Below are 23,897 nucleotides of genomic sequence, written 5' to 3'. Positions count from 1 at the left end.
CATATCGAGGACCTTGGCTCATTCCCAAACTTAAGGCTCCTCAAACCTATGATAATCTATACACCATATAGAGCTCACCCTCTTATAGATCCTTATAGGACCAATGTCAAAACCACCTGTAAGCTAAAGTTCAAGGGGCAAGAACAGGCAGTGCACAGACGAGGCCAGTAAAGAGAGAGCAGAGAATGTAACTTTGGAGCAGAGAGTGGGGAGCGAGGGACCATGAAATCCACAATAGGAAAAAAAAAAAAAAAAGAGCCTGTCCTTGAGCTCCCTCAGGCCCTGATAACATTCTAATTTAGCTCATGCGCACTCCGGATATAAACTTTTGCTTAAGTCTCCGTTGCTTGCAATCAGATAAGCACTATTAAATCAATATCAGTTTGAATGAAGCGAAAAGACGGGAAATCCTATAATCTGGCATGCCTATCTTCGTAAGTCCTCAAATGCCTGTGTGTCTTCCTCTTTTAATCTTCTGATAGAAGCCACAGATAAAAAGTAGGAAGAGAGGAATAAAACTAGGTCTTCATAACCATTTGGGGCCTTTATTGGTGTCTGGGACTCTCAGCCAGACTTCTGTCACCCCATGGGTCTCAACTCCGGAGTGACTAGGAATTGAAGAAACGCGTGCCCTCAGCCAGTGCTAGAGAATTGGCAGCCTGAACCAGCAGTGTCTCAATACCGCCTTGTGAATCATTGGCCGGGAAGGGTCTCTTCAACATATTAAATACATCCCAGCATTTAATTTATGAGTTAGTAGTTTTCTGGCTTACTGTCAGCGTAGATCAGTGTTCTCCAGTGAGGGCACAATTGGCAACATCCTGGAGACTTGTTGGTTATTACGGCTGGGGGCAGGGGGCACCACCGGCATCTAGCCGGTAGAGGCCAGATACGCTGCTCAGTATCCTACAACGCACAGGGCATGACCCCTCACCCCTGCACTCCCACCGGGAACAAGGAATTACCTGGTGCCAAATGTCAGTCGTGCTGAGGCTGAGAAACCCTGATGTTCATAGTGTCACCTGTTCGAGGGAATAGTTTATAAGTGGTAGGAAGAGCAGAGGGTTTACCTAGAAGTTGTGAATATTACCAAGGGGACCACTAGCAAGTTTTGGGGAAGATACCATTCTTGTGGTCTGTTGCTGAGTCCTAGAGAACAGGTGCCCAGAGAGGTTCTGGTGAGGGCAACCAGGGATAAAGCTAAGCAGTCCGTCCTTGAGCAGAGCTATAGATTATGATTGGAAAGACTAACACTCCTCAGTTTGATTCCATTTATTCCCTGGCCCATTATTTGGGGTCACTGTGACCTAATTTCTATTTATATCAAAACAATAAATTGGCTTGGGTGACAGAGACAAGGGGTTAAATTGGAGTGAGCAGAAGAGCAACATATTAATAAATTAACTTATTTACATGTATATGGGTTGGAGAGTGATGTTTTCATAGGTCTGAGATGCCATCGTGGGCCTGTTAAGACTAAAATATATTTTCATTACGTTAGCTTTTGGTTGGGGACCTTCAAAGGAAAGCAATCTCTTCCCTAAAAAGCATGCAGAGCAGGAATCCCAAAGCATTATCAATTCAGGACTTGAAAGTAAAAAAGAACACAGCTCCCTGCCTCCCCACACCCCCACCTGTTTAAATATGTAATTAAAAAAAAATTTAAAAAATCAAGGATACATAACTTTTGAGATGGAGGCTTGCATTTTTCTGACATAGGCCACGGGAATCCTGGTCAGTAGACTTCCCTGTAATGCAAGTTTCAGTTGGGGAATGTTCTGGAAAACAACTTAGGCAAAACTAAGTTAGAGATACACTTCAAGGTTTTTTTTTTTTTTTTTTTTAAGATTTTTAAAAATTAATTTCTTTTCGGCATAACAGAATTCATTGTTTATGCACCACACCCAGTGCTCCATGCCATATGTGCCCTCCATAATACCCATCACCTCGCTCCCCCAACCTCCCACCCCCTGCCCCTTCAAAACCCTCAGATTTTTAAAAAGATTTTATTTATTTGACAGATCACAAGTAGGCAGAGAGGCAGGCAGTGAGGGGGGGGGGAGCAGGTTCCCTGCTGAGCAGAGAGCCCGAGGGGGGCTTGATCCCAGGACCCTGAGATCATGACCTGAGCGGAAGGCCCACTGAGCCACCCAGGCGCCCCTACACTTCCAGTTTTGACACAGGACATTGATAGCATACTTGCAGGAGCTCCACTTTGTAAATTGGGAATTTGTTTTAAACTGGGTTGAGTTATAGAGGGCCAAACCTACCAAATCACATTGATTCCTTAATTTATTTCATTCAATGAACTTGCAGGTCTAGGCATTTCACTAAGTGCGAGCCACACAAAGAGGCATAAGATGTGGTGCTCCGTCAGTTTAGTCAGGAGCAGGCGGGTAAGTAGGTAATTGTGGGGTAGCAGTAGCGTCTCGGCTGCCAGTTAGTCCCCTGCTCTTCTTTCTTCTAACTGCTCACCTCACGGAGGTGTCGGGTCCAGGAAAGAGATAGTCTATGAACTCTTGGCCCGGAATTCAGCTGTTTAGAAACGTTCGCCCCTTATTTATGAACAGAATCGTGCCGCGGCTGCGAGCATCTTCTCCAAGTCGTGTCTGTTAGAAGGTGCGGGAACTTTCATTTTTCACGTTCCCACGTTTTATAACGTTATGGTTATATGCACAACAAAGCGTCTGAGTCAGCCTGGGTGATGGGAAGCTCTGGAATTTCTGAGCAGGAGCATGCAGTCTGCATAACGTTCTGAAAGACGGAGAGGCCAGAGCCCGGAAAACCAGTCCCCGCATCCCTCATTTCTGCTCCGCTCTGCATGCCTGCCGGGCCTGGCCTACATTTCCCAGGATGCTCATTTGCTGGAGCTCCAGCAGGACTGGTCAGAACAACGCGGAAGTAATTACGGGTCGCTCAGCAACGGGCGGAGTCCTGGACCAGGACTGGAGGCCCACGCCCCTTCCCTAAGGCCGGGAGGTGGACGAAGCTCAGCTCCATCTCCAGGGTAACGGAGCGTCCGCCGGCTTTTACTTCCAGCCGAACGGCAGTACGCTCTCCCTCTCGTGCTTTCACCCGTTCTTCCCAGGCCCCGCCCCTTTTACGCCCGCAGCTGCGAAACGCGGGAGACCTGATTCTAGCTCCCGAGTTGTCTGAGCGGCTCGGGGCTGTGCAGTGCGCAGGCGCGGGCGTTTGGGTCTCACCGCGCGCGGCGCTTGGTTGAAGCCCGAGTGAGTTCCTGGGCGCGGAGACCCGGCAGCGGGCGACCGAGAGAGTAGGTGACCGAGCGCCTCCTCTGCCGTCATGGCAGCCCTGCGCTACGCTGGCCTGGACGACACGGACAGCGAGGACGAGCTGCCCCCGGGCTGGGAGCAGAGAACCACCAAGGACGGCTGGGTTTACTACGCCAAGTAAGGGGCCGCAGGGGGGCCGCCGGGCCTGGGACGCACCTGGAGGGGGCCGCACCTGGAACCCTGACGGCCTCACGTGCCCGGGACCCCGCGCCGCCTGCAGTGCCACCTGCGCGCGGAGGGGCTCGGGCCGGCGCTCCCGCTCGGCGAGGCGGCTCGAAGTGGACGCGACAGTTCAAGAGCTTCCTCATGCAGGCTCCCAGGGTCCCGAGGAGGGGTCGGCAGCCTTTCTGGGCCCTGGGTCCTGCGGGGTGTCACCTGGCACCTCTGCTGCTCAGAGGCGGCGCTGCACCGTGCCATGGTGGCCCGCAGGCCTTACTCCCTCATCCAAAAAAAAAAAAACCAGTGCCCCGCTCCCTCCTCCTCGGGGGTCCTGGGCAGGGAGCTAGGAGTATGTATTTTTTAAAATTAATGTCCTAATATTTATGTGTATGTATATATGCATATATACCTTTGCATATATAGTAGAACTCCAATAATTCCTGGTAAACTTTTGGAAACACCAGCAGACCCTTTCTCCCTCCCCTTACCATGTGACTTGGGGCCGTTGAAAGAACTCTCAGTCACCGTTTTTCCACCCATAAAATGGGTTGACAGTATTTTAATTCAGACACTGTTTCTAAAACACTTAGCATAGATCTAATAAGTGCTCTGCTCAATAACTTAGCTTTTCTTGCTCTCTCTGCAGCTGTGACAGCACCTCCTAAGCCTCATTAGGATCACCTGTCGGTGGTCCTACACCTAGAAATCAGAGACCTTCATGCAGCAGACACCCAGCGTGGGGAATCTGTATTTTATAGGCTTTTCCCGTAAGGCGGGTTATCATTTGGCTTTGAGAAGCAGGGTTGTAAACCAGTGATTTTCAGCAGGTGGAAAGCTTAGAAAATACTTTTTCCTTGGTTCCTCCTCCAGAGATTCTCATTCAACTGGTTTGGGCCCTTCCAGCCTCCACTGATATGTTGTAAGATTTCCCCAGGAGATTCTAATCTACCCACGGTTGTGAGCCACTGCTGTCTTTGGTTGCTTGGTAGAAACAAAAGCAGGAGATAAAAAAAGAAAAATAGACCTTGTTGAGTTTATTCATTCAAGACACACTGGGGTTTTACCACATGCCAGGCTCTTTGTTGGCCACTGGTTATACTGAGATAAATAAGACCCATTTGTCAGCCAGTCTTGTATGGCAGAGTGACACGTGGCTAGTTCCAGTGCAGTGTGTGGCTAGTGAGCAGCAGCCAGCTAATGTGACGCCTGCGTGACTAGGTGGGGAGCACCTCGGGGGCTTGGGGAGAGTTGGTACCTGAGCCTGGCCTCAGCAACTTCCTGGAGTAGAAGTGGGCGTATTCAGGGCCAAGAGGGCAGCCCAGGCAGAGGAGACAGTGGAGGCCTCTCTCCGGCCCCTGTGCTGGAGCAGCGATGGGAAGATTAAGGCAGCAGAGGAAGGCCCCAGGGTGTGGAGGCCCTTCTGTGCCTCATGGAAGAGCTGGGGCTCCATCGTCAGGACCTAAGGGTCCACTGAAGGCTTGGAGCCAGGGAGTGCCATCGGATTTATATCTTTCGAAAAGTGGTTTCTGGTTCTGGAGAATGGTAGGGGTGAGTCTAGCAGCAGGGAGCCGTGAGGCTGTTGTTGGGCTCCAGGCAGCTTCCGAGCCACACTCGCTGTTATCTCTGCCTGGAGATCTATGTGCCTGGTTCCTGGAGAGCTATATGAAGGGCTTTGTCATCCCCCAGACCTGAGCTTAAATGCTCAAGAGACCTTCCCCTTATCCTTGACTGCTGAACCCTCCTCCCAGCATCTCGTTATCTGAGTCATGGTACTTGGCCTTTTCTGTAGTCATCTCTGCCATGTTCCCTTCTTTGCGCTCTGCCTTCCTCCCGCAGATTGTAAGCTTAATGAGGGCAGGGATCTTTTCTTGTTACCCTCTGAATCCCCTGTGCTTAGCTCCTGTGAGATGTAAGTCCCTGTGGAATGAGTGAATTAATTCCTCCAGTGAAGGATTCCCTGGGCCTCCCTGAGCAGGTGGCATACGGGCCCCTGGAATGCAAAGGTCCTGGAGGTTCGAGCCCTCCTCTGCCTCCTGCTTTGTGTGGGGCTTACCTTCGTTCTAGCCACTTAGCCTGGGCTCCCTGACTTCCTTTCAAGTTTGCCTGGAGCCTGGTGTTGCCGTAGCTCTTCCCCCTGCCTCCTATTTTATGTTGAGCGGCCTTTCCCATCTGCTTCCTTGATGGCATCCAGTGTCTGGGCTCTTCTTTTCTCTAAGTAAGATCAGCACAGCCCAGTTGGCACCTCCGAGTGCTTCTGGGGGATTCATGGTGCGTATATGGCCTCCAAAAAGGCTCTCCTTCCTCCCCAATGTTGGGTCTCAAACTGGCCTGTCTGGCCCTGTTGTTTACACTGAATATAGTGACAAGTTATGCTGGGTCCTCACTGGGGTCCCCCTCCCCAGTCCCCCTGCCCTCTGTTCTTTAGCTCTCCAGGTGGAAGGATGCCTCTGACTAACCCTAACCCGGGTTTCCCACCAGTCCCCCTTGATCTCTCCCGATCTACAAGCATCCTAGTCTGTCTTATTTCAACTCTGGAAGGGTCACTTGTCCTCTCTTGGGGTTTGGGAAATGGTTAACGGGCTAAAAGAAGACTGTCCTCTGAGTAGTTCCTGTTTTCACAGTCTTCCTGCAGCAAGGCCTCCCCCAAGGACAAAGGCTGTAGCTCCCAATGAGAACCTGCTCCCTGATTCATACCTTTGCCCCCTCCTGTTGCGTGGCTTCTTTTGGCCCCTCTTGCTTTCCCATGTGACCTGTGCTGTACTCACAGACCACAAGAGCATGCATGTCCCATGGCTCCAGGGCCCACCAGGCTGGGCTTCCAAGGAGAGGACAGTTGTGCCACTGAGGGCAGACCTGGCACCAGTGAGAGCTGGTGGGCCCTTCTCCCCTCCTTGGCATGGTCCAGAGCAGCGCTGTGCCCAAGCCAGGGGGTGGGGATGGAGGGACCAGGTCTCAGTGCCTGGGACTCTTGCCACAGTCACCTGGGCCTTCCTGGACCCTTGAATCCCAGCCCCCTTGACTTCTGTAGCCTGGGCATCTTGGCAGCCAGAGGGCCAGCCAGCCTTGCTTGGTCGGGAGATGGTTCTCTGGTCCACAGGGCTGGCCCTCCTCCCAGCCAGCTGTCTGTGTCCAAGTTAACTGTGCCTCAAAACAAATTTCTGGAATAACATACTTGGAAGTGATATCCATGTAATGTGGTATGCATTTAATTTTGATCCTTTTGGTTTAAATTAAGATCACTGTTAATTATCTCTTTAAATGACAAAAAGCTTATTGAAAAAGAAAAAATAGAAGAGGGCTTCTGTTTAAAGGAGAGGAAGATAACACTTTGGGGACACGTGTCATGATTTTCTGTTCATTAAAAAGTCATTTTAGGTTATAATTAAGAGTACTTTTTAATTAAGTTTTATATGTGAGTATTTATTTAAATTAATGCTTCTGTCTGAAAGGCACAGTTCTTAGTTCTTCACACATGTTAACTCATTGAGTCCTTAGTAACCCCAAGGAGCAGATGCTATTATCCCTATCTTATAGATGGGGAAACTGAGGCACAGGGAGGTTAAACACCTCTTTAAGGGCACATGGCTGGTGAATGGGAAAGCCAGAACTCATGAGCATTTGGGCTCTGCAATCCTTATTACCAAATTATGTACTTTTCTCTTGTGTCAGGCCTGAGGTTCACCCTCAGGGACACTGTCCTTCAGGGGACAGTTGGTGATGTCTGGGGACACTTTCTGTTGCCACAACTGTGGTATATTGGCATCCAGCAGGTAGATCTCGGGGATGCAGCTAATTGTCCTGCAGTGCACAGGATAGCCCCCACAGCAGAGAACCGTCTGGCTTAAATGTCAGGACTGCCAGTGGTAGGAAACCCTGACTTAGGCATTTTTTGTCAAAGTCAAAAACATGGGGTGACAATGTTTATCTTGTTTTTTAAAAATGTCTTTCAGGACAGAAAAAAATGTTCTCAGCGAATTTTCCAACTCCTTCGGAAAGCATTTCTTCATTCTTGTCTGTTTCCATTTGGGCGACTCCTCAGGCCAGGGCTAGGTGTCTGGGGTTCAGCTGGACGCGGGCCTGCGGGGGTCCGCGTTCCACTCACAGGGGCACTTTGTGGATTCTTGAGGGCAGGTGTTTTTGGCTCAAAGCTCAGTTTGCTGCCTGCCTGTGGGATGCGAACTACTTTTAACACCAGGCAGAGGAAAATGTAAAATCACATTTGTAAACTTTTCTCGAAGAAGCATGAGGAGGAAAGCAAAGCAAAGAGCAGGAACGGTGTATGTCATTGCCGGCGTCTGGCCTGTTTGCTCACTGTTCCTTCAGTTCGCAAGGAGAAGCAGGGGTTGTGCCCACGAGGAGCAGCTGATCCTTCCCTGGGGCTTAGGCTCTCCCTTTTCGCAAGTAGAATTTCGTGGTGGTTGATGTACAAGTAGACGTTGGTCCTTGCTGCTGATACCCTGCGTTTGTACAGTGACCTCATTGTTTGCCTGTCACTGTCACAAGTAGCGTGTCCCTTACCTTTCTTCCAGCAACCCTGTGAGGTGGGTATGTGGGGCCAGGGAGACTGGCTGACTGGTTATAGGCGTGCGGGAGCCCAAGCCTTTGTCTCCTGAGTCCAGTGTCGACAGGGCTGTGGAACCCACCACTGAGAGTTTGCAAACAGACCTGAAGCCTGCAGTTCCCAAAAACACCTTGCTTGGCACATGTAAAATTCTACCGCAGATTTGTGCTTTCTTTGTTCTCTTTAAAGTAACTGGTAGGGAAGGCATATTCAGATTTTATCATCTAGATGTTGGTGATTAATTATTATTTTCTACTTTGGCATGAGTATGTGGACTTTTAGAAGTTCATCCTCCCCTGTGAATGTCTCTTGCAACGGCCGGCTGCTTCTCTGATGAAGTAATTTTATGTTTTTCTTGATTCTTTATTACCTGTTGACAGGTATCTCTCGTCTGTTATTGGCTCACGATTTTAATTCTAACTTTGTTTGCTGTTAGAGGAGATGCTGAATTTAACACAGAAATAAGACTATTTTGTGTATTTGATTTGTTTGAAATAATAGGTAGCACTTTTGATGGTATTTTATATGTCAGGTGCTGTGTTCTGCCTTTTTTTTTTTTTTTTTAAAGATTTTTATTTATTTATTTGTCTCAGAGAGAGAGAGAGAGAGAGAGAGCGAGCAAGAGTGAGTACAAGCAGATAGAGTGGCAGGCAGAGGCAGAGGGAGAAGCAGGCTCCCCGCCGAGCAAGGAGCCCGATGTGGGACTCGATCCCAGGACGCTGGGATCATGACCTGAGCCGAAGGCAGCGGCTTAACCCACTGAGCCACCCAGGCGTCCCTGTGTTCTGCCCTTTATATACCTTATAGCAATTCCTTGAGATGAGTTTTAGGATCTTTTCCATTTTGCAGATAGGTAAACTGAGGCTCTGAAGTTGAGTATCTTGCAGTGAGGTGACCTATTCTAACTGCATTCTTAAATACCTCTTGGGAGCAATTAGGAGTCAGTGCTTAAAACACTTCAAAGTTATATCTGTGGAAAGAGTAAATACTTAAGATTAATATTATAGCTAAATGATGTATAAATATCAGTATCATAAAGCAGATTGAAGTTTGTTCATCTCTCCTGAGATAAAATGAAAACAAATGCAAAACATCTCTGGATATTCTGAGTGATTCACTAAGCTTCCTAAAGTTGACCCAAGGGGTTCCCGTCTGCTTCTCTTCCTCATCCTCCACAGCCCGCTCACAGAGAGAGACAGGCTTTCAGGAGATTTCCTCGGGCTGCTTCTCCTTCCCATCCAGGGAATTGGACCAGAGCATTTATGTTCTGAATATGTCTTTTCTGAACTCCGGCTTTACTTCTCTTGGGAAATAGTGTTGTTTGGGCGGGGGAAGAGGGGAAGCAGTGCAGTTGATTAATTTTTAGTAGTGTAACCTTCATTTACTATTTTTTTGTGGAGTTTTAACTTTTTCTTTTTTTTTTTAAAACAGTCATGCTGAGGAGAAGACCCAGTGGGAACATCCAAAGACTGGAAAAAGAAAACGAATAGCAGGAGGTTTGTATGTGGTTGTCATAAAGCAAAGAACCTTGCATTTAAAGCATTAATTAGATAGCAAAACTGTCACAATCAGGGGACAGGCTGCTCTGTCATTCCTGGAAGGTTCTCTAGGAGGGAGCCATCAAGGAATCGGGCTCTCTTTTGGAGCTCACGGGATATGGCAGAAGGCGGCAATGGAGAGGGGTGGAGTGGTGAGGGTGATTTCTCTTGGGCTTTTTGTAACAGCCACTGTTGGTACACACGGCCTGAGTTGGCCCAGCATGGCTGCTGGTCGGTGGGAAGGGCTTTGGGGCGGGGGCTGGAAGGGCACGGGCCTCTCTTTGCCCCATCCCTGCCGCATGTAGACCTGTCAGTCTTCCTGTGTTTCAGATTTGCCATATGGATGGGAACAAGAAACTGATGAGAACGGACAAGTTTTTTTTGTCGAGTAAGTGTCTATATAGAAACTCAGTCATTTTGGTTTTCAGTAGAAAATTTTTTTTTAAAGATTATTTTTTATTTATTTGACAGAGAGAGAGAGAGAGAGAGATCGGTCGGTCACAAGTAGGCAGACAGGCAGGCAGAGAGAGAGGAGGAAGCAGGCTCCCTGCTGAGCAGAGAGCCCGATGCGGGGCTTGATCCCAGGACCCTGGCAGAGGCTTTAACCCACTGAGCCACCCAGGTGCCCTTTCAGTAGAAATTTTTTGTTGTAAAAGTAATATACCTTGAATCTAGAAAAAATATACAGTATATAACTGTAATCTTATCAGTAGGAATAACTACTTTTAATTGTTTTTTAATTTATTCTCCAAGTCTGTTTTTCTTCAAAGAAAAAAAAAACAACTTAGGGAGTGTGCTTTGTGAATCGTGTAGGACCCTGTCCTTCTCCACTAAAGTTTTGTGAGCATTTTCTCCTGTATATATTTTTCAAGACAGTGGTGCTGAGTGGCCGTGGAGTATTATTTTGTACAGATGTACTGTAATTTATCAGCTTACCTACTGGGCATTGATGTTGTTAAGTTCCTGCGTAACTACTCCTTTTCTCTGCAGCCATATAAATAAAAGAACCACCTATTTGGACCCGAGACTGGCATTCACGGTGGATGAGAACCCTGCGAAGCCAACCAGCAGGCAGAGGTACGACGGCAGCACCACCGCCATGGAGATCCTCCAGGGCCGCGACTTCACCGGCAAAGTGGTTGTGGTCACCGGAGCTAATTCAGGAATAGGTAGGCCATTCCTTACAGTCGTCGTGGTGATTTTTTTGTCCCTGCTGTCTTGAAATCCACTTGAATTTGAACTACAACGAAATCTTTTAGAGTGATTCCCTAATGTAAACATGTATTTATAGCCTTTCCTGCTACTGTTTTGTTAAGATCCTGGCCTCTTTTTTAAACCTCACTCTTCTCGTGGAAGGCCATGGAGGGGCTGACCTTGAATTCTCTGACTGCTGAACACTCAGCAAAAGACTGTGGCTGTTCTGGTATTCAGGGATTAGAGACAACAGCTTCCATCTAAGGGTTTCCAGCCTGGTCTGTGTGGTGTCTGGACACATTTCAGTGACCTGGGTTATTGAAACCAAAATTGATTGGTAATGGATGGACTATCAGGAGCAACAGCCTATCCTGACTTTGGAACAAAGGATACTGCAGGTTTCAGCTGGTCACTGAGAGTATCATTTTCGTTTGGTAACAGGATCTTGTTTCTCTCTAAAGTTGGGGAATTAGTCCTTGTCTTAACCTCTGGATTGACTGTTTGAACCACCAGTTTAACTGCAGTGACCGGCACAGGTGGATGGCTTCAGAGGCCCTCCTTGCTCTAGTGAACAAGGCTGCTAGAGGGAACGGGCAGAGCAGATGCTGGGGCAAGAGCTTTCCACGTGCTTTTAGTCTTACTTTGTTTTGATCCACTGACATCAGCATCCGTACCTGTAAGAACCAGACTGCTCTGAGTAAGGATTTGTGTCTTCAGGTTAATTTACATAGACGAAACAAAGTACACTGGGCTGTTTCTGGCAATTTCTCCCTGCCCTTTGACCCTTCACAGCTCCCCCACGGCCCGCCTTATTGGCCTTCTCTTTCATAAGCTTAGTCTCCTCATGCCTTTGTGCACCTCCTGCGCTGTCTTCTTTTTCCGTCCTTCTTCACTGTCAGGGACCCCTTCTCGAACCTCCTCAAGCGTTCCCGGCATCATCAGGGGAAGCGCAGGAGGTGAAAATACATTCTTAGAGGATCAGCTGTTGCATCGCAGAGGCTCTGCGGTCTTAACAAGCAGCAGTCCCGGAGTAGAGCTCTTGACTGCACTCGTCTATGAAGGCAGAGAGGCAAATGGAATAAAAAAAGAAAATGGAAAGGGATTTATTTAAAATCAACTCTCAGACCTCACCCTAGGCTCAGAATATGTTCAGTCCAATTTTCTGAACTTCTGATTGGGGTGGGATTCTATATAATCATCATTGATATCGAAACTGATGATGCTGTATTAAAAATAATGACTGGTTCCTCAGTCACTCAGGAAACACTATGTTGTGTTGATTGCATTGACGGCTCCTCTGTGAGGTTGTGGACCAATACACTGGAGAATAATTGAGACAAAATAAGTACTTAAGGACTAAGTAAAATATCTCTTTTTTTATTTTCTTTAACACTCAGTTAACCAGAAAATTACCTAAAAGATCTCATTCTTTTACTCTTCTAGCGAGACAGTTTTTTCCTTTAATTAGTAAGATACGTGACTGCTGGTTATGTTCTGCATAAGGGTCCCAGCTTTGTTCTGTCTGACGTCAGAGAGCGGACCTCGGACGCTCCTAATGATCCGTCAGAGATCCTCAGCAGCAGACGCATGACATCGTGATCTGGGATAGCTGAGTTGTTCAGAACATCCAAAGAGCTTTGTGTCGTTGGTTCTCTAATCATAAAGGAGGGGGTTCCAAAGCATCGAGAATAAACGTGTTATTCAATGTCCCTGGAGCCGCTTTGAGTAAACTCCATGCCTCTGCACTGCTCCCTGAATTCCTCTCAACTTCCCCTTTCTTTCTTTCTTTTTTTTTTTTTTTAATTTATTTATTTGAGAGAGAGAGAGAGAGAGATCACAAGTAGGCAGAGAGGCAGGCAGAGAGAGAGAGGGGGAAGCAGGCTCCCTGCTGAGCAGAGAGCTCGATGCGGGACTCGATCCCAGGACCCTGAGATCATGACCCGGGCCGAAGGCAGAAGCTTAAGCCACTGAGCCACCCAGGCGCCCTCAACTTCCCCTTTCTTGAAGACCTTTCCTTTCTGACGTCCACAGTCGGCTTGGCAGACGCTGCATGCAGGTTCCGTGGTCCAGTTGGGTGTGGTGACAAACCCTAAAACGCAGAGCGGGAGGAGTGTCGGGAAGGTGTGGGTCCACTGGCTCTTCCTATTCAATCCCCCCCCGCCCCCCCCCCCCGGCCCCCGCCTCAGAGAGTGCTTGTAGCATTTCCGCTCACCCCTACCTTCTCCTCTCTTGGGAGGTGTAGGTCTTGGTGGGTGTGGAAGATTTTTATTCTTGATTTTTGAAACAATACCGCCCTGAAAATTCCAAGCAAGCAAATCCTTGCGAATCACTTTCAGTCTGCAGCAGTGGTTTCGGGCTTAAAGACAAGAGGCTGGAGATGGGCGTGCAGCTTTTCATTGTTGCTGAGTTCACTCTTGGATCCTGCGTGCCTGCCTTAGAAAGTGTCCTTGCCCAGGTAGGCTGTGGCTTCTAGAGAAAGTCCTTCCTTCTCCTGGACTATGAAACACGTCCACTTATAAATTGCAGTAACCGCTTTTCTGCCCATTTCAGATGAAGTAACTGAATGCAGAGTGAATTGGGCGTCTTCACTTCCAGGACATACGGGCGCTCAGGAGTCATCCTCTTCCCAAGCTTTAATAGTGTTGGTGTCTGCTTTCCTTTTGCCACTCACAGGAGCCTGATTTCTGTGTAGTAGCTGTCCAGCCTTTAGCCTTGTGGACGTCTCTTCTCTTTGAAGTAGAGTGGGCTGCCACAGAGCATACCGGTACTTACTGGCATGGTGGCTCCAAGACTCAAAATGTAGGTAACCTGGTTTGCTTTGCAAAGGCTGGTTTACAAACCCGGTGTTCCCCGTGATTCTTTATTTTTAATTTTTTAAATTCTCCACAGGCATTGCTTTGTTGGAACTGCTATCAGTGAGGCTATCTCCGGGGTGGGAGGGGAAGATCAGGTGATAAGAGGGGACACCTCCCTTGATGAGCTTCAGTGTTTAATTAGGATATACCCCCCCCATGTGACCTCTGGGAAGATGTTGTGTTACTGTCTTCCTCCTCTGGCCGTAAGTGATCGGGAGCTGTAGTTAGAATTTTCAGTAGTTTATGGTACTAAGGCAGTTAGAGGAATTCCTACTTAATTCAGGTCAAAAAGATCAGGGTGATTCAGGAAGATAGAAGGATTCTGAGGAGATGTCAGAATAAAGCATCAGGAGTTCATGAAATCTTTGTTTTTACACTTAAATTCTGCAACTAGTTACTGCTGTTGTTTGGGTTCAGCTGTCTAGATGGGGGGTTGGCAGACACTGGCTCATGGGCTAACTCGGACTCTTGTCTGATGTTGTAACTAAAGTTTTGTTGGAACGTGGCCACGCCCATTTATTTCCATTTATTTCTGTGGCAGTTTCTGTGCTTTCAGCAAAACTGAGTAATTACGGTAGAGATGGTATGGCCTGCAAAGCCTAAAATACTTCACTATCTGGCCCTTTGTAGAGAAAGCCCCTGCGTTAGAGGATGTAATCTCTTTCAAAGTAAGATCACCCCAACATTCTCTAAAGTAGCCCCAATTTAGATAACATTTAGATAAATTTGATGGCCCAGGCCACAGGAAGCTTTTGGTGGCACACTCTGTAACTGTTGGGGACATCCCACCAGTGTCTTGCACTGCTTGCTTCAGCTCTGTCCCCTTCTTTAGGGAGCTGTGAACATTCGCGTGTCGCCTCCTCAGAAACTAACACTTCTCTCCTTGACCTCTGTTCAGCCAGCGTTCTGAACCCGAAGACCTTTATAGATTGAGAGATGTAGCTTGGACCACTCTCTGGAGATCAGCATCTCAGTATCCAGGGGGAAGTCATCTCTTCACCCAGACTTCCGCTAGCAAACCCAAGAGGCCCGGAACCTCACAGTCCCGACTGCCAACCAGTAGAGACGAGGGAGGAACTGATTTCTGTTTGTGCTCAACGTAGCACGGAGCAGGAAGGGGGCAGGTGTGTCGCGATTCTCTGGACTTAGCGACTTGCGTGATGGCTCTGATTTGGTAAAAATGAGTGGAAACGGATTCAACCATTCTTTACTGGGATAATATTAAATACAAGCCTTGCTGGAAAGTCTCGGGAGAGGGACCATGGCCATTTCCCATCACGGAGGCTCCCACAGCTATTTTTCTAGACTTAGCCTGTCAGTTGCATTGATTTGTCTCTGTATTTAAACAGGTGCAGAAAGTGCTGCTGGCTGGCGTCTGAGGGCTGACATGTGCTCATCAGAGGCAGGATTCTTCTCATGAGGGGTTAATTGAATGCCTCAGTGTGGGACAGCACCTACCCTGTTGATGGTCTCCTGTTAGCGGGGCCTTTTGTTGGAATTTACAGCCTGTCACAGCGGGCATACAGAATTACCATCACATTTAAGGAGTGAAATCCAGGTTTTGTCAAACGTCCATTTAAAGACTAGTAACAAGGAGCGCCCGGCCGGCTCAGTCGTAGAGCATGTGACTCTTGAGCTCAGGGTCATGCGTTCGGGCCCCATGTTGAGTATAGAGATTACTTAAAAACAAAAGTCTTTAAAGATTTATTCAGGGTGAAAAATTCCTTTGGCCTGTCACTGGGCTGCATCGGTGTCATGACTTTAGATCTAGGATAGCCTGGTTTGGCTTGGCTTCGATTTTTGAGCTGGAGGACCCATTACCAGGAACAGAACTTTTTTCCCTGAACAAATACAAGCTGGCCACTTGGGTCTATACCAGTGAAATGTATTTTAGGACCGACACTTCATTTTCTGGTATTTTTGTAATGTAATCCCCTTGCTAAATTTTATTACATAGATTCTAATTGTGTATATTTATTTAAACATCAAAATTGGTATCTTTTGAACATAAAATGTACATGCTCAAGCATGGCAGTCACCCCTAAATTTTTCTCCTTGAAACAAAATGAAGGTATCAGATTTCCTTGTAGGAATCCCAAAATGATAGTATAATGTTGAAATTGCTTTTTTTGGCTTTGCGAGCCCATTTTTTAAAGCTTGGGGTCTTGTTCCTAAATCATGTGTTTAAATTACAGCATGAAACCTAGTTACCATGTTCTTTTATCCTACTAATGACCACCATGACGAATTCAGATCTGGAGTAAATTCTGCCAGTTCTGCAGTAATACAGGAAGAGTGCTTTTCTTCATGTAGAGAAGTGTATTCGTTCTTAAGATTTTTAAAGATTTTTTTTTTTTTCATTTGACAGAGATCACAAGTAGGCGGAGAGGCAGGCGGAGAGGCAGGCAGAGAGAGGAGGAAGCAGGCTCCCTGCTGAGCAGAGAGCCTGATGCAGGACTCGATCTTAGGACCCCAGGATCATGATCTGAGCCAGAGCCAGAAGTATTAACCCACTGAGCCATCCAGGCACCCCCGTTCTTAAGATTTTTAAACCCACACTTCAAAATTAGGAACTGGACTAGCTTCCTTTATACCTTCAGTTCTTTGCTCTCTTTTCCATACCTAGTGTTATTAAATTTTGCCTTCTATCCTAAACCATGTGTTGACCTTTTTTTTTTTTCCCTCAGTAATTCTAAAAGATCCCATAAATCTGAGGCCATAGGCTTCCTTATAGTCATTTTCTTGGTCAAAACCTGCTCATACGGGATCATTACACTTGGGATCCTGATGCCTGATGGCAGTTTCCGTTCTGATTGTCAACAAGACTCAGAATAATGGGATCTTCGCATTTATCTTCCTTTTAAGAACCTGTGCTCGTTAGTAGAAGGGAAATTTCTGAAGTAATCTAAATAACCTTTTGGGAACATATTAAATTAAAAATATTTGTGACAAGTGGGGCACCTGGGTGGCTCAGTTTCAATTCAGGTCGTGATGTCATGGTCCTGGGACTGAGCCCTCTGCTGCACCATGCTCAGTGGGGAATCTGCTTGAGATTCCTTCTCTGTCCCTCTGCCCCTCCCCTGGCTCACTTGCTTTCTCTCTAAAATAAATAAATAAAACTTAAAAAAACCCTAAAGCTCCAAACATTTGTGACCACTCTTCTTTTATGCTAGAGTATATCCGTATATTACAAGTAAAAATTTAAAAAGTATTTTGTTCTGAGATGCTCTTGAGATTTTTGGCAGTATTGGAAAAAGTCCTTGAATGATACTACCTAAAATTGAGAATTAGTACCTAATGGATTAAGCAACCATTTTGTAGTTAAATATTCTTAGACATTGAATATCCACGGAGATTTTGTGGTCTGGTTCAGGGTACATGGAACTGAGTATTTGTGGAAACCTTAAGAGTATCAGAAAAGGTACTCCTGGGTGGCTCAGTTGGTGAAGCATCTGCCTTCAAGGTCAGGTTGTGATGTCTGCGTCTGGCTCCCTGCTCATCAGGGAGTCTGCTTCTCCCTCCACCCCTCCCGTCTTCCTACATGTGCCGTCTCTCTCTCTCTTTCTCTTTCATATAGTAAATAAAATCTTTTTTTCTCATGTTCAGTTAGCCAACGTATACCACATCATTCGTTTTTGATGTAGTGTTCAGTGATTCATTAGTTGCTTATAACGCCCAGTGCTCATCACCACTCATGCCCTCCTTAATACCCTTCTCCTGGTTACCCCATTCCCTCAATCCCCTCCCTTCTGTAACCCTCAATTTGTTCCCGGAATCCAGAGGTTCTCATGGTTTGTCTCCCTTCCTGATTTCTTGCCACTCAGTTTTCCCTCCCTTCCCCTGTGGTCTCGGCATCATCCCCTCCAGGTCCATCCATGTTGATGCAAATGGTGGGTATGCATCCTTTCTGATGGCTGAGTAATATTCCCTTGTTTGCTTCTTCTTCCTCTGCTCCTCTCCCTGCTCATGCTCTCAGACTCTGTCTGTCTCAAGTAAATAGTAAATAAAATCTTAAAAAAAAAAAAAGTATCAGTGAAGTTATGTATCCAAAGGAAGAGACCAACTGAAATACTCTAATGACCTTCATCATTGGTAATCACATATAAAAATCATTTAAATATATATATATATATACGTATAATGCTATATAAATTATATATATGTATCTGATTAGAGCTCATGCTTGTTGTATGAGAAGAGTTGAATTTCACACTTACATGTTGGTTTAGGATTTCATTGATTAGGGTGACTGTATAACGAGAGGGGGTTGTGGAAGCCCTTGTTCAGTGACAGAATGATTCAAGATCATCATTTAAAGCGAATATCTAAAAAATAAGACTTTTACCCTGGTTTGCGATTACAGGTATGAAAATTGGAAGTTATTTTATGTAATACCCAATTCAAGTAGTTAGATCTTTTGGTTTTACTAGAGTAACATAGCCATGGTCCTGAGAAGTTAGCCCGAGAAAGGCCTTCCTACAGTTCTACCTTCGCTCCACTAGAGGGCTCTGTTGCTCCGTGGTACAGTCAAACAAAAGCCCTGGTGTCTCAGTATAGTTTTCTTCCTCAGCTGGTCTTGCTTTCATTTTTTTTAAATAATGCCTTTTACTTTCCTAACGTATCTTCTAGGCCTTGTACTTCTTGGTGAAATAGTTCACACTGAAGGCCGTTAACCAGTGTCATGTTTGTTTCTTTTTCCTTTTCTCTCTCTCTCTCTTTTCTTTTTTTTTTTTGGTTTTTGTTTTTTGTATAAAATGCCAAGGGTGAAGAGATCCCTTTAATAAAAAGGTCCATTGTATTCAGGGAGCAGCCTGTTCTGCCAAATTACACAAGGGCATGTGTTTTTGTGACATTATTGGTTTTGAGTGTGCTGGCCTATCAATAATGTGGTTTTATTTTTCCCCCTAAGTGGAAATTGTAATATTTAAATATTAATGCCTCTGTTTAAGGTTCATTTAGAATGCCTTGGTGATCTTAGAATTTATTCGAAGAATATAGAGTTTCCTTGCCCCTGCCACCCTAGCCTCACCCAGCATTATATAATTTGTTTGTAATTAGACTGTTTATTAATGATGTGTTTTTATACTAGAAGGAAATGTGTCCTTTTGGACTCAGTATGTGTTTCTTAAATCAGAGAGGCCCTGTGAAACCAAATACTTAATATGAAGCAAGTAGCCAGTGTTCTGTGCGTACAAGATCTTAAGGGCTGTGACTTTTATTTTGGTTCTATAACTGAAGTTTGAGGCCACCCATTAATTGCCTGCTTCAGCTCTCAAACAGAAATTTGGCCCAGGAAAGGAAATACTTTTGGCTTTATAGAACTGCTTATTTTCAAATTTTAAATGGGGACAGGATGAACACGCTATGTTGCGTACTTTACTCGTAGGGAGCGTTTTCTCAGCAGCTTGTTCTTTCTCTCCCGAAAACAAAAGAACCTTGAAAGCTTTGTTGAATATACTTGTAACATCGCAGAATGATGTCACCAGGTCAAAGTTATCTTGGTCATCCCTATACAGATGTGTCTATTGTTTGTCAAATCAAAACTGTTAACATGAGATGGTTATCCTGGGAATTATTACAGATTTCACAATAAAAGGCACGCTGCCAGTTGAAACCCTGCGGACCCTCGCATTTTCCGTACGATGCAGCCCATGTGCTTTCCTACCCTTACGGCAGCCTGTCCACAAACTATTGAGACACCCGTCCTTAGCGTTTTCCAGAATAATATCTGGGGGTCACCAGAAGGGCCTTCTTGCAAAGCTTTCTTGAATTGAAGTCTTTGGTAGATGGGTCAAAATTCCAAAAGCAGGAATTCCTTGCCTACATTTTTTATATTCATTTGGCTTACTAGATAACACTACATGTCATGATCTGTGCAAGCCCAACTAAATGAGTTGAAGAGGAAGTGTCCTCTTACCTAACGACTCTCGTGACATGGTCGGAATCTAGTCGTTGCACATCTGTGAGCTGGTTGTTCTTCAGGAGTGCTGCTCGGTGTTCTGGGTCCTCCTTAGAAGCCGTGTTCCCATTGTGCTGTCTCTGAAAGCAAATCAGGGTTTCTTAAGTGGACACGGAGAAGATCTAAGATTGTGTGCTCGTGCAGTTGAGAGCAGGGGAGAGCCGGAGAGAGAGTGTTTGTGTGCGTGATGTGGAGGCGGTGGCGGCGAGGAAGCTCATGTTCCAGCGCTTTTAATGTTTCTCGAGGGTTGAGGAAAGACTAGCAAGGTGGACGGAGTTATGCCTTTCCTGGGATGGAATTATCTCTTACAAAGAGGACCAAAATCGGAATCAAAGCAGTTTCTTGTGTAGTTGTAGGGAAATGAAAGTGAAAACTAATAGGATATTTTTCCTTTTCACTCTTACCTGTAAAATGTACTTAATTATTCCAAATTGGTACCTATCGATCACTGTCATGTTATCTCATACTGATAGCTCTTTAGAATTCACAAAGATTCGGGGTGCCTGCCTGGCTTAGTTGGTTAAGCATCTGCCTCAGGCTCAGGTCATGATCTTGGGGTCCTGGGATCGAGACCAGAGAGAGTCTGCTTCTGTCCCTCTCCACATCCCACCCCTGCCAGCCTGTGCTCTCTCTCACTCTTAAATAAATGAAATCTTTAAAAAAAAAAAAAATTCACAAAGATTCCACATAGGTCTTATTTCTCACCCCAGTGTTCACAGCTGTCTAAAACTGAGTCAGAATGAAAGCACAGAGAAGTGAGGTAACGTCCCTGAGGTCACACAGCTCTTGAGTTGTGGGTTGCAGGACTAGAGCAGAGAACTTCGGGCCCTGTGCCTGGGCCCTCTCCATTCTGCTTGCTGCCTTCTTGCTCCAAGAAATAGTGCACGGTCCTGACCAAGCTCTTCCCAAGCAGCTCATCCAGTCTGAAATCAAACTGATTCTCACAAGTCTGTGAAAGCCAGCTCTGTGGCAAGCTGTGTGCAAGGTGTGTCTGTAGGATTGAGGATTGAGGCACGTGTGATTCCCTGCTGCTCGATCGTGCCCTAGGCCACTGGCAGTTTCTCTGCTGAATCCCTCTTTGCTGTTGTAAACTAGGTATTGGGGAAGAGTTACGGGGGGATGGATGGGAGCTGGCATTTTCAAGCTCATATATATGCTAGGTGTTGGGCTAGGTTAGTTTTATTTTATTTATTTATTTATTTTTTTTAAGATTTTATTTATTTATTTGTCAGAGAGAGAGGGAGAGAGAGCGAGCACAGGCAGACAGAATGGCACGCAGAGGCAGAGGGAGAAGCAGGCTCCCCGCTGAGCAAGGAGCCCGATGCGGGACTCGATCCCAGGATGCTGGGATCATGACCTGAGCCGAAGGCAGCTGCTTAACCAACTGAGCCACCCAGGCGTCCCTAGGTTAGCTTTATATGCCTTCACATTTAAGTACTTTAAAGTTATTTGTTATTGGTATAAATTCCTTATGAAAAACTTAGAATGTGCAGATAAGTAAAAATAAAAAGATGTACGTAAGAAAAGAAAAAAAAAAAACTCACCCCAAATTCTTACCATCCAGACATAACTTAATATTCAGCACATAGGATTCTGAGCATTTTTCCCTTTCCTTCCCTTCTGTGATTTTTCTGTTTATTTTAATTTTGATTTTTTATTTTTTAAAAGATTTTATTATTTGACAGAGACAGCAAGAGAGGGAGCACAAGCAGGGGGTGTGGGGGAGGGAGAAGCAGGCCTCCCGCTGAGCAGGGATCCTAACTCGGGGCTCGATCCTGGGACCCTGGGATCATGACCTGAGCCAAAGGCAGATGCTTAAGACTGAGCCACCCTGATTTTTCTGTTTAACTCTGGAACATGACCGCCTTTCCCTGCCATTAAATATGGGCAACATCTTAAGGGACTGGATGGTATTTTCTTCATACAGTGTTTACCGTTCTCCCACTGTGGCACATTTGGGTGAATTTCAGCTTTTTGTGATAGCTGTCAAATGCAGATGAACATTTTGTAATTATACGTTTGTGCCTACCCATGACTCTTCTCTAGTTTTATTTTCTGCAGGTGGAATTGCTGAATCAAGGGGTTTGTTCCCTAAACTTAATACCCTGATCTGTTTTTCATCACACCACACCCTTAGAAACGTGTACTGATTTGAATGCTCATTTGCCCTGCGTCCTTGCCAGCTGTGGAGGTTAGCTGTCCTTTCTCTAAAGTGTCCCTTGCATCTGCATGTTTCTGATTATTAGTAAGATTGATCAGCTCTTCATTTGACCATTTTTATTTATTCTTTTATGAATTACCTTTTTATCTTATGTTAATAACTATTGGGTGTGTATTGATTGCTAATGGATTGCTTCATTCGTGTGGTATAATTTAATCTTCAAAATGTCCCTTTCTCTTAGAAAGTTAATTTATTTCAAAGTGTCTGTTACTTTTAAGTACATGTTCAATCTTGCAATCAAGAGGAAAATCATGAGGAAGGAGTTGGCCTAACTCCCGATCCCTTCGCTAAAAATTTTGAAGTGTGTGTCTTATCTGTGACACCAGCTACCCCTTCAGGCGTGGGCACTGCTGCTTAATCCCTGCGTGGAAGGAGGGAGCCCCCCAGAAGACCCGAGTTGGCCACCGGGTACAGTGGTTGAGTCCCACGGTAGCACCATGAGTGACATTTGGTTCTTTTGGTTTTGCAAATTTCCCCCAGATCTTCTGTTAATGATAGTTGCGACTCTTCAGAGCTTTTCTGTGCGTTATCTCATTTGATGAGCCTGGCTCCTGCGTGGGGAAATTGTACCACTGCCGAAAATAGCTCTGCTGACAGGCCGGGGAAGCTTGATAGGTAGCGAGTTTCTATCTGGAGAGGCAGCAGGGTGCATGAGAAGAAATCCTGGCGCGGGAAGCAGACGCGACCTAGTTTCAAAACGTGGCCTCACCATGTCCCATCTGAGTGTCTCGGGGCAAGCTATTTCCCTTCTCTGAACTCTTGTTCCACATCTAGAAAACACAGCCGATACTTCTATTCTGTGAAGGTTTTGAAGATGGAACTCCAGAGTGCCCAGGGAGTTGTCTGCTCAACATTGCAGGCTCTTAATAAACCGTAGGCATTTGGGGAACGGGAGTCAAGGTGATCAAGTTACTGAAATTAATTTGGTATTTTCCTAGCTTCCTGGTTCTTGGGTCCTCAGAAGGCTGCTGTGGTATCTGTGAGTTTGTCTTAAAATGACCTTTCTAAATAGTTGATTTAGCCATTGACTTGTCTTTGGTGTGAAAGGAAATATTTTAGTTGTTTTTTGATTGGAGGTCAGATAGTAGCTTCATCCAGGAAAGAAGTACCAAGTGAGAAAGGAAAAAAAAAAAAAGAAGTTATTTTTGTTGCAGTGAAGGAAGGAAAAAGATGTATGAAGCTCGGGGGCCAAAAGCAAGGAACACTGGTAAACCTGAAACGAATGCTTCTCGCTAACATCTTTACCAGGAGAGCGAAGCTGGAGAGCATGTGTTCGCTTGAGCTTGTGGTGGTCTCTAGGAGTTCCCAGGATATCCCCCCCGTAAATGTCCAGCTTTGACATCCCATTTACTTGTTCATACCAGACACCGTATCAGTATTTGAATGGAATTTTACCAGCCCTTCGGCTGGAATGATGCATTTTATTGCAGACTTCTGGGAACATGTCAGGATGTGAGAACTGGCCCAGGAGACACGTGGTCATAAACTCACCTGATGGAGGACGAGTCACTTTACTGTTTTGAGCCTTCCTTTCCTCATTTGTGAAATCAAGAGAATAATACTTTCTGTCACGTACTTTGTAAGAATCAGATACAAGACCGTGTGTAAAGGGAGTTGTGAAGAGTAATATGTAGTTGCTCACAGTTGAGGGAAAAGAAACAAGGGCCATCGGAAAAGAGGAGCCTTCAGGAGGAGGCGGCTTTAGGTTTGGAGGAAGGTGGAGGTGGGAGGAAGAGAGTAATTTAATTCCATAATGGGCGGAATAACACCGGATCTCTCCACGCTTTTTTGTTGGGATGTGCTGGGAGGTTTCTGCCAGTGTCTTTTGCAGAGTTCAGAAAGGGAACCTGGTTTTGAGTGACTTTGTTGTGCGTTGGGCAGTCGATTTTGGTGGTGAGGACTAGGAAAGTTGAGCGGATCCTGTCCCCTCCTGTGTCGGCAGTTGTGACTCAAGCCAGACACTTGGGATGGGGTAACGGGAAGGAAGGTCAGCAGAGGTGGACCTGCCGCGGGCTGGAGTAGGGTTGAGGCTTCTTTCCGAGGGGAGATGTTGTCAGTTCTCACACAGTCACGGTTCCTTCCTGGTCCCCTGACGTGTCAGCCGTTCGGGCCCCTTC

General features: G+C 46.0%; 1 protein-coding gene across 30 annotated transcripts in view; it reads left to right on the top strand.

The window, feature by feature from the left end:
• WWOX (WW domain containing oxidoreductase) overlaps nt 1-23,897 on the top strand; it is a 944,020-nt gene that overhangs the window by 3,902 nt on the left and 916,221 nt on the right. For 9 of the 30 annotated variants that reach the window (XM_047710176.1, XM_047710174.1, XM_047710173.1 and 6 more), the window contains exons 1-4: nt 2,974-3,410; nt 9,445-9,509; nt 9,882-9,939; nt 10,542-10,720. In XM_047710176.1, the coding sequence (XP_047566132.1) occupies nt 3,304-3,410; nt 9,445-9,509; nt 9,882-9,939; nt 10,542-10,720 (409 nt within the window). In that variant the 5' untranslated portion in view covers nt 2,974-3,303. Of the gene's footprint in view, nt 1-2,970; nt 3,411-9,444; nt 9,510-9,881; nt 9,940-10,541; nt 10,721-23,897 lie in introns of those variants that run through there. The other 21 variants (XM_047710164.1, XM_047710163.1, XM_047710192.1 and 18 more) reach the window with 6 other exon arrangements.

Source organism: Lutra lutra, chromosome 17 (assembly GCF_902655055.1).
Source record: "Lutra lutra chromosome 17, mLutLut1.2, whole genome shotgun sequence".
NCBI lineage: Eukaryota > Metazoa > Chordata > Mammalia > Carnivora > Mustelidae > Lutra > Lutra lutra.
This window is presented reverse-complemented; position numbering and strand designations above follow the sequence as displayed.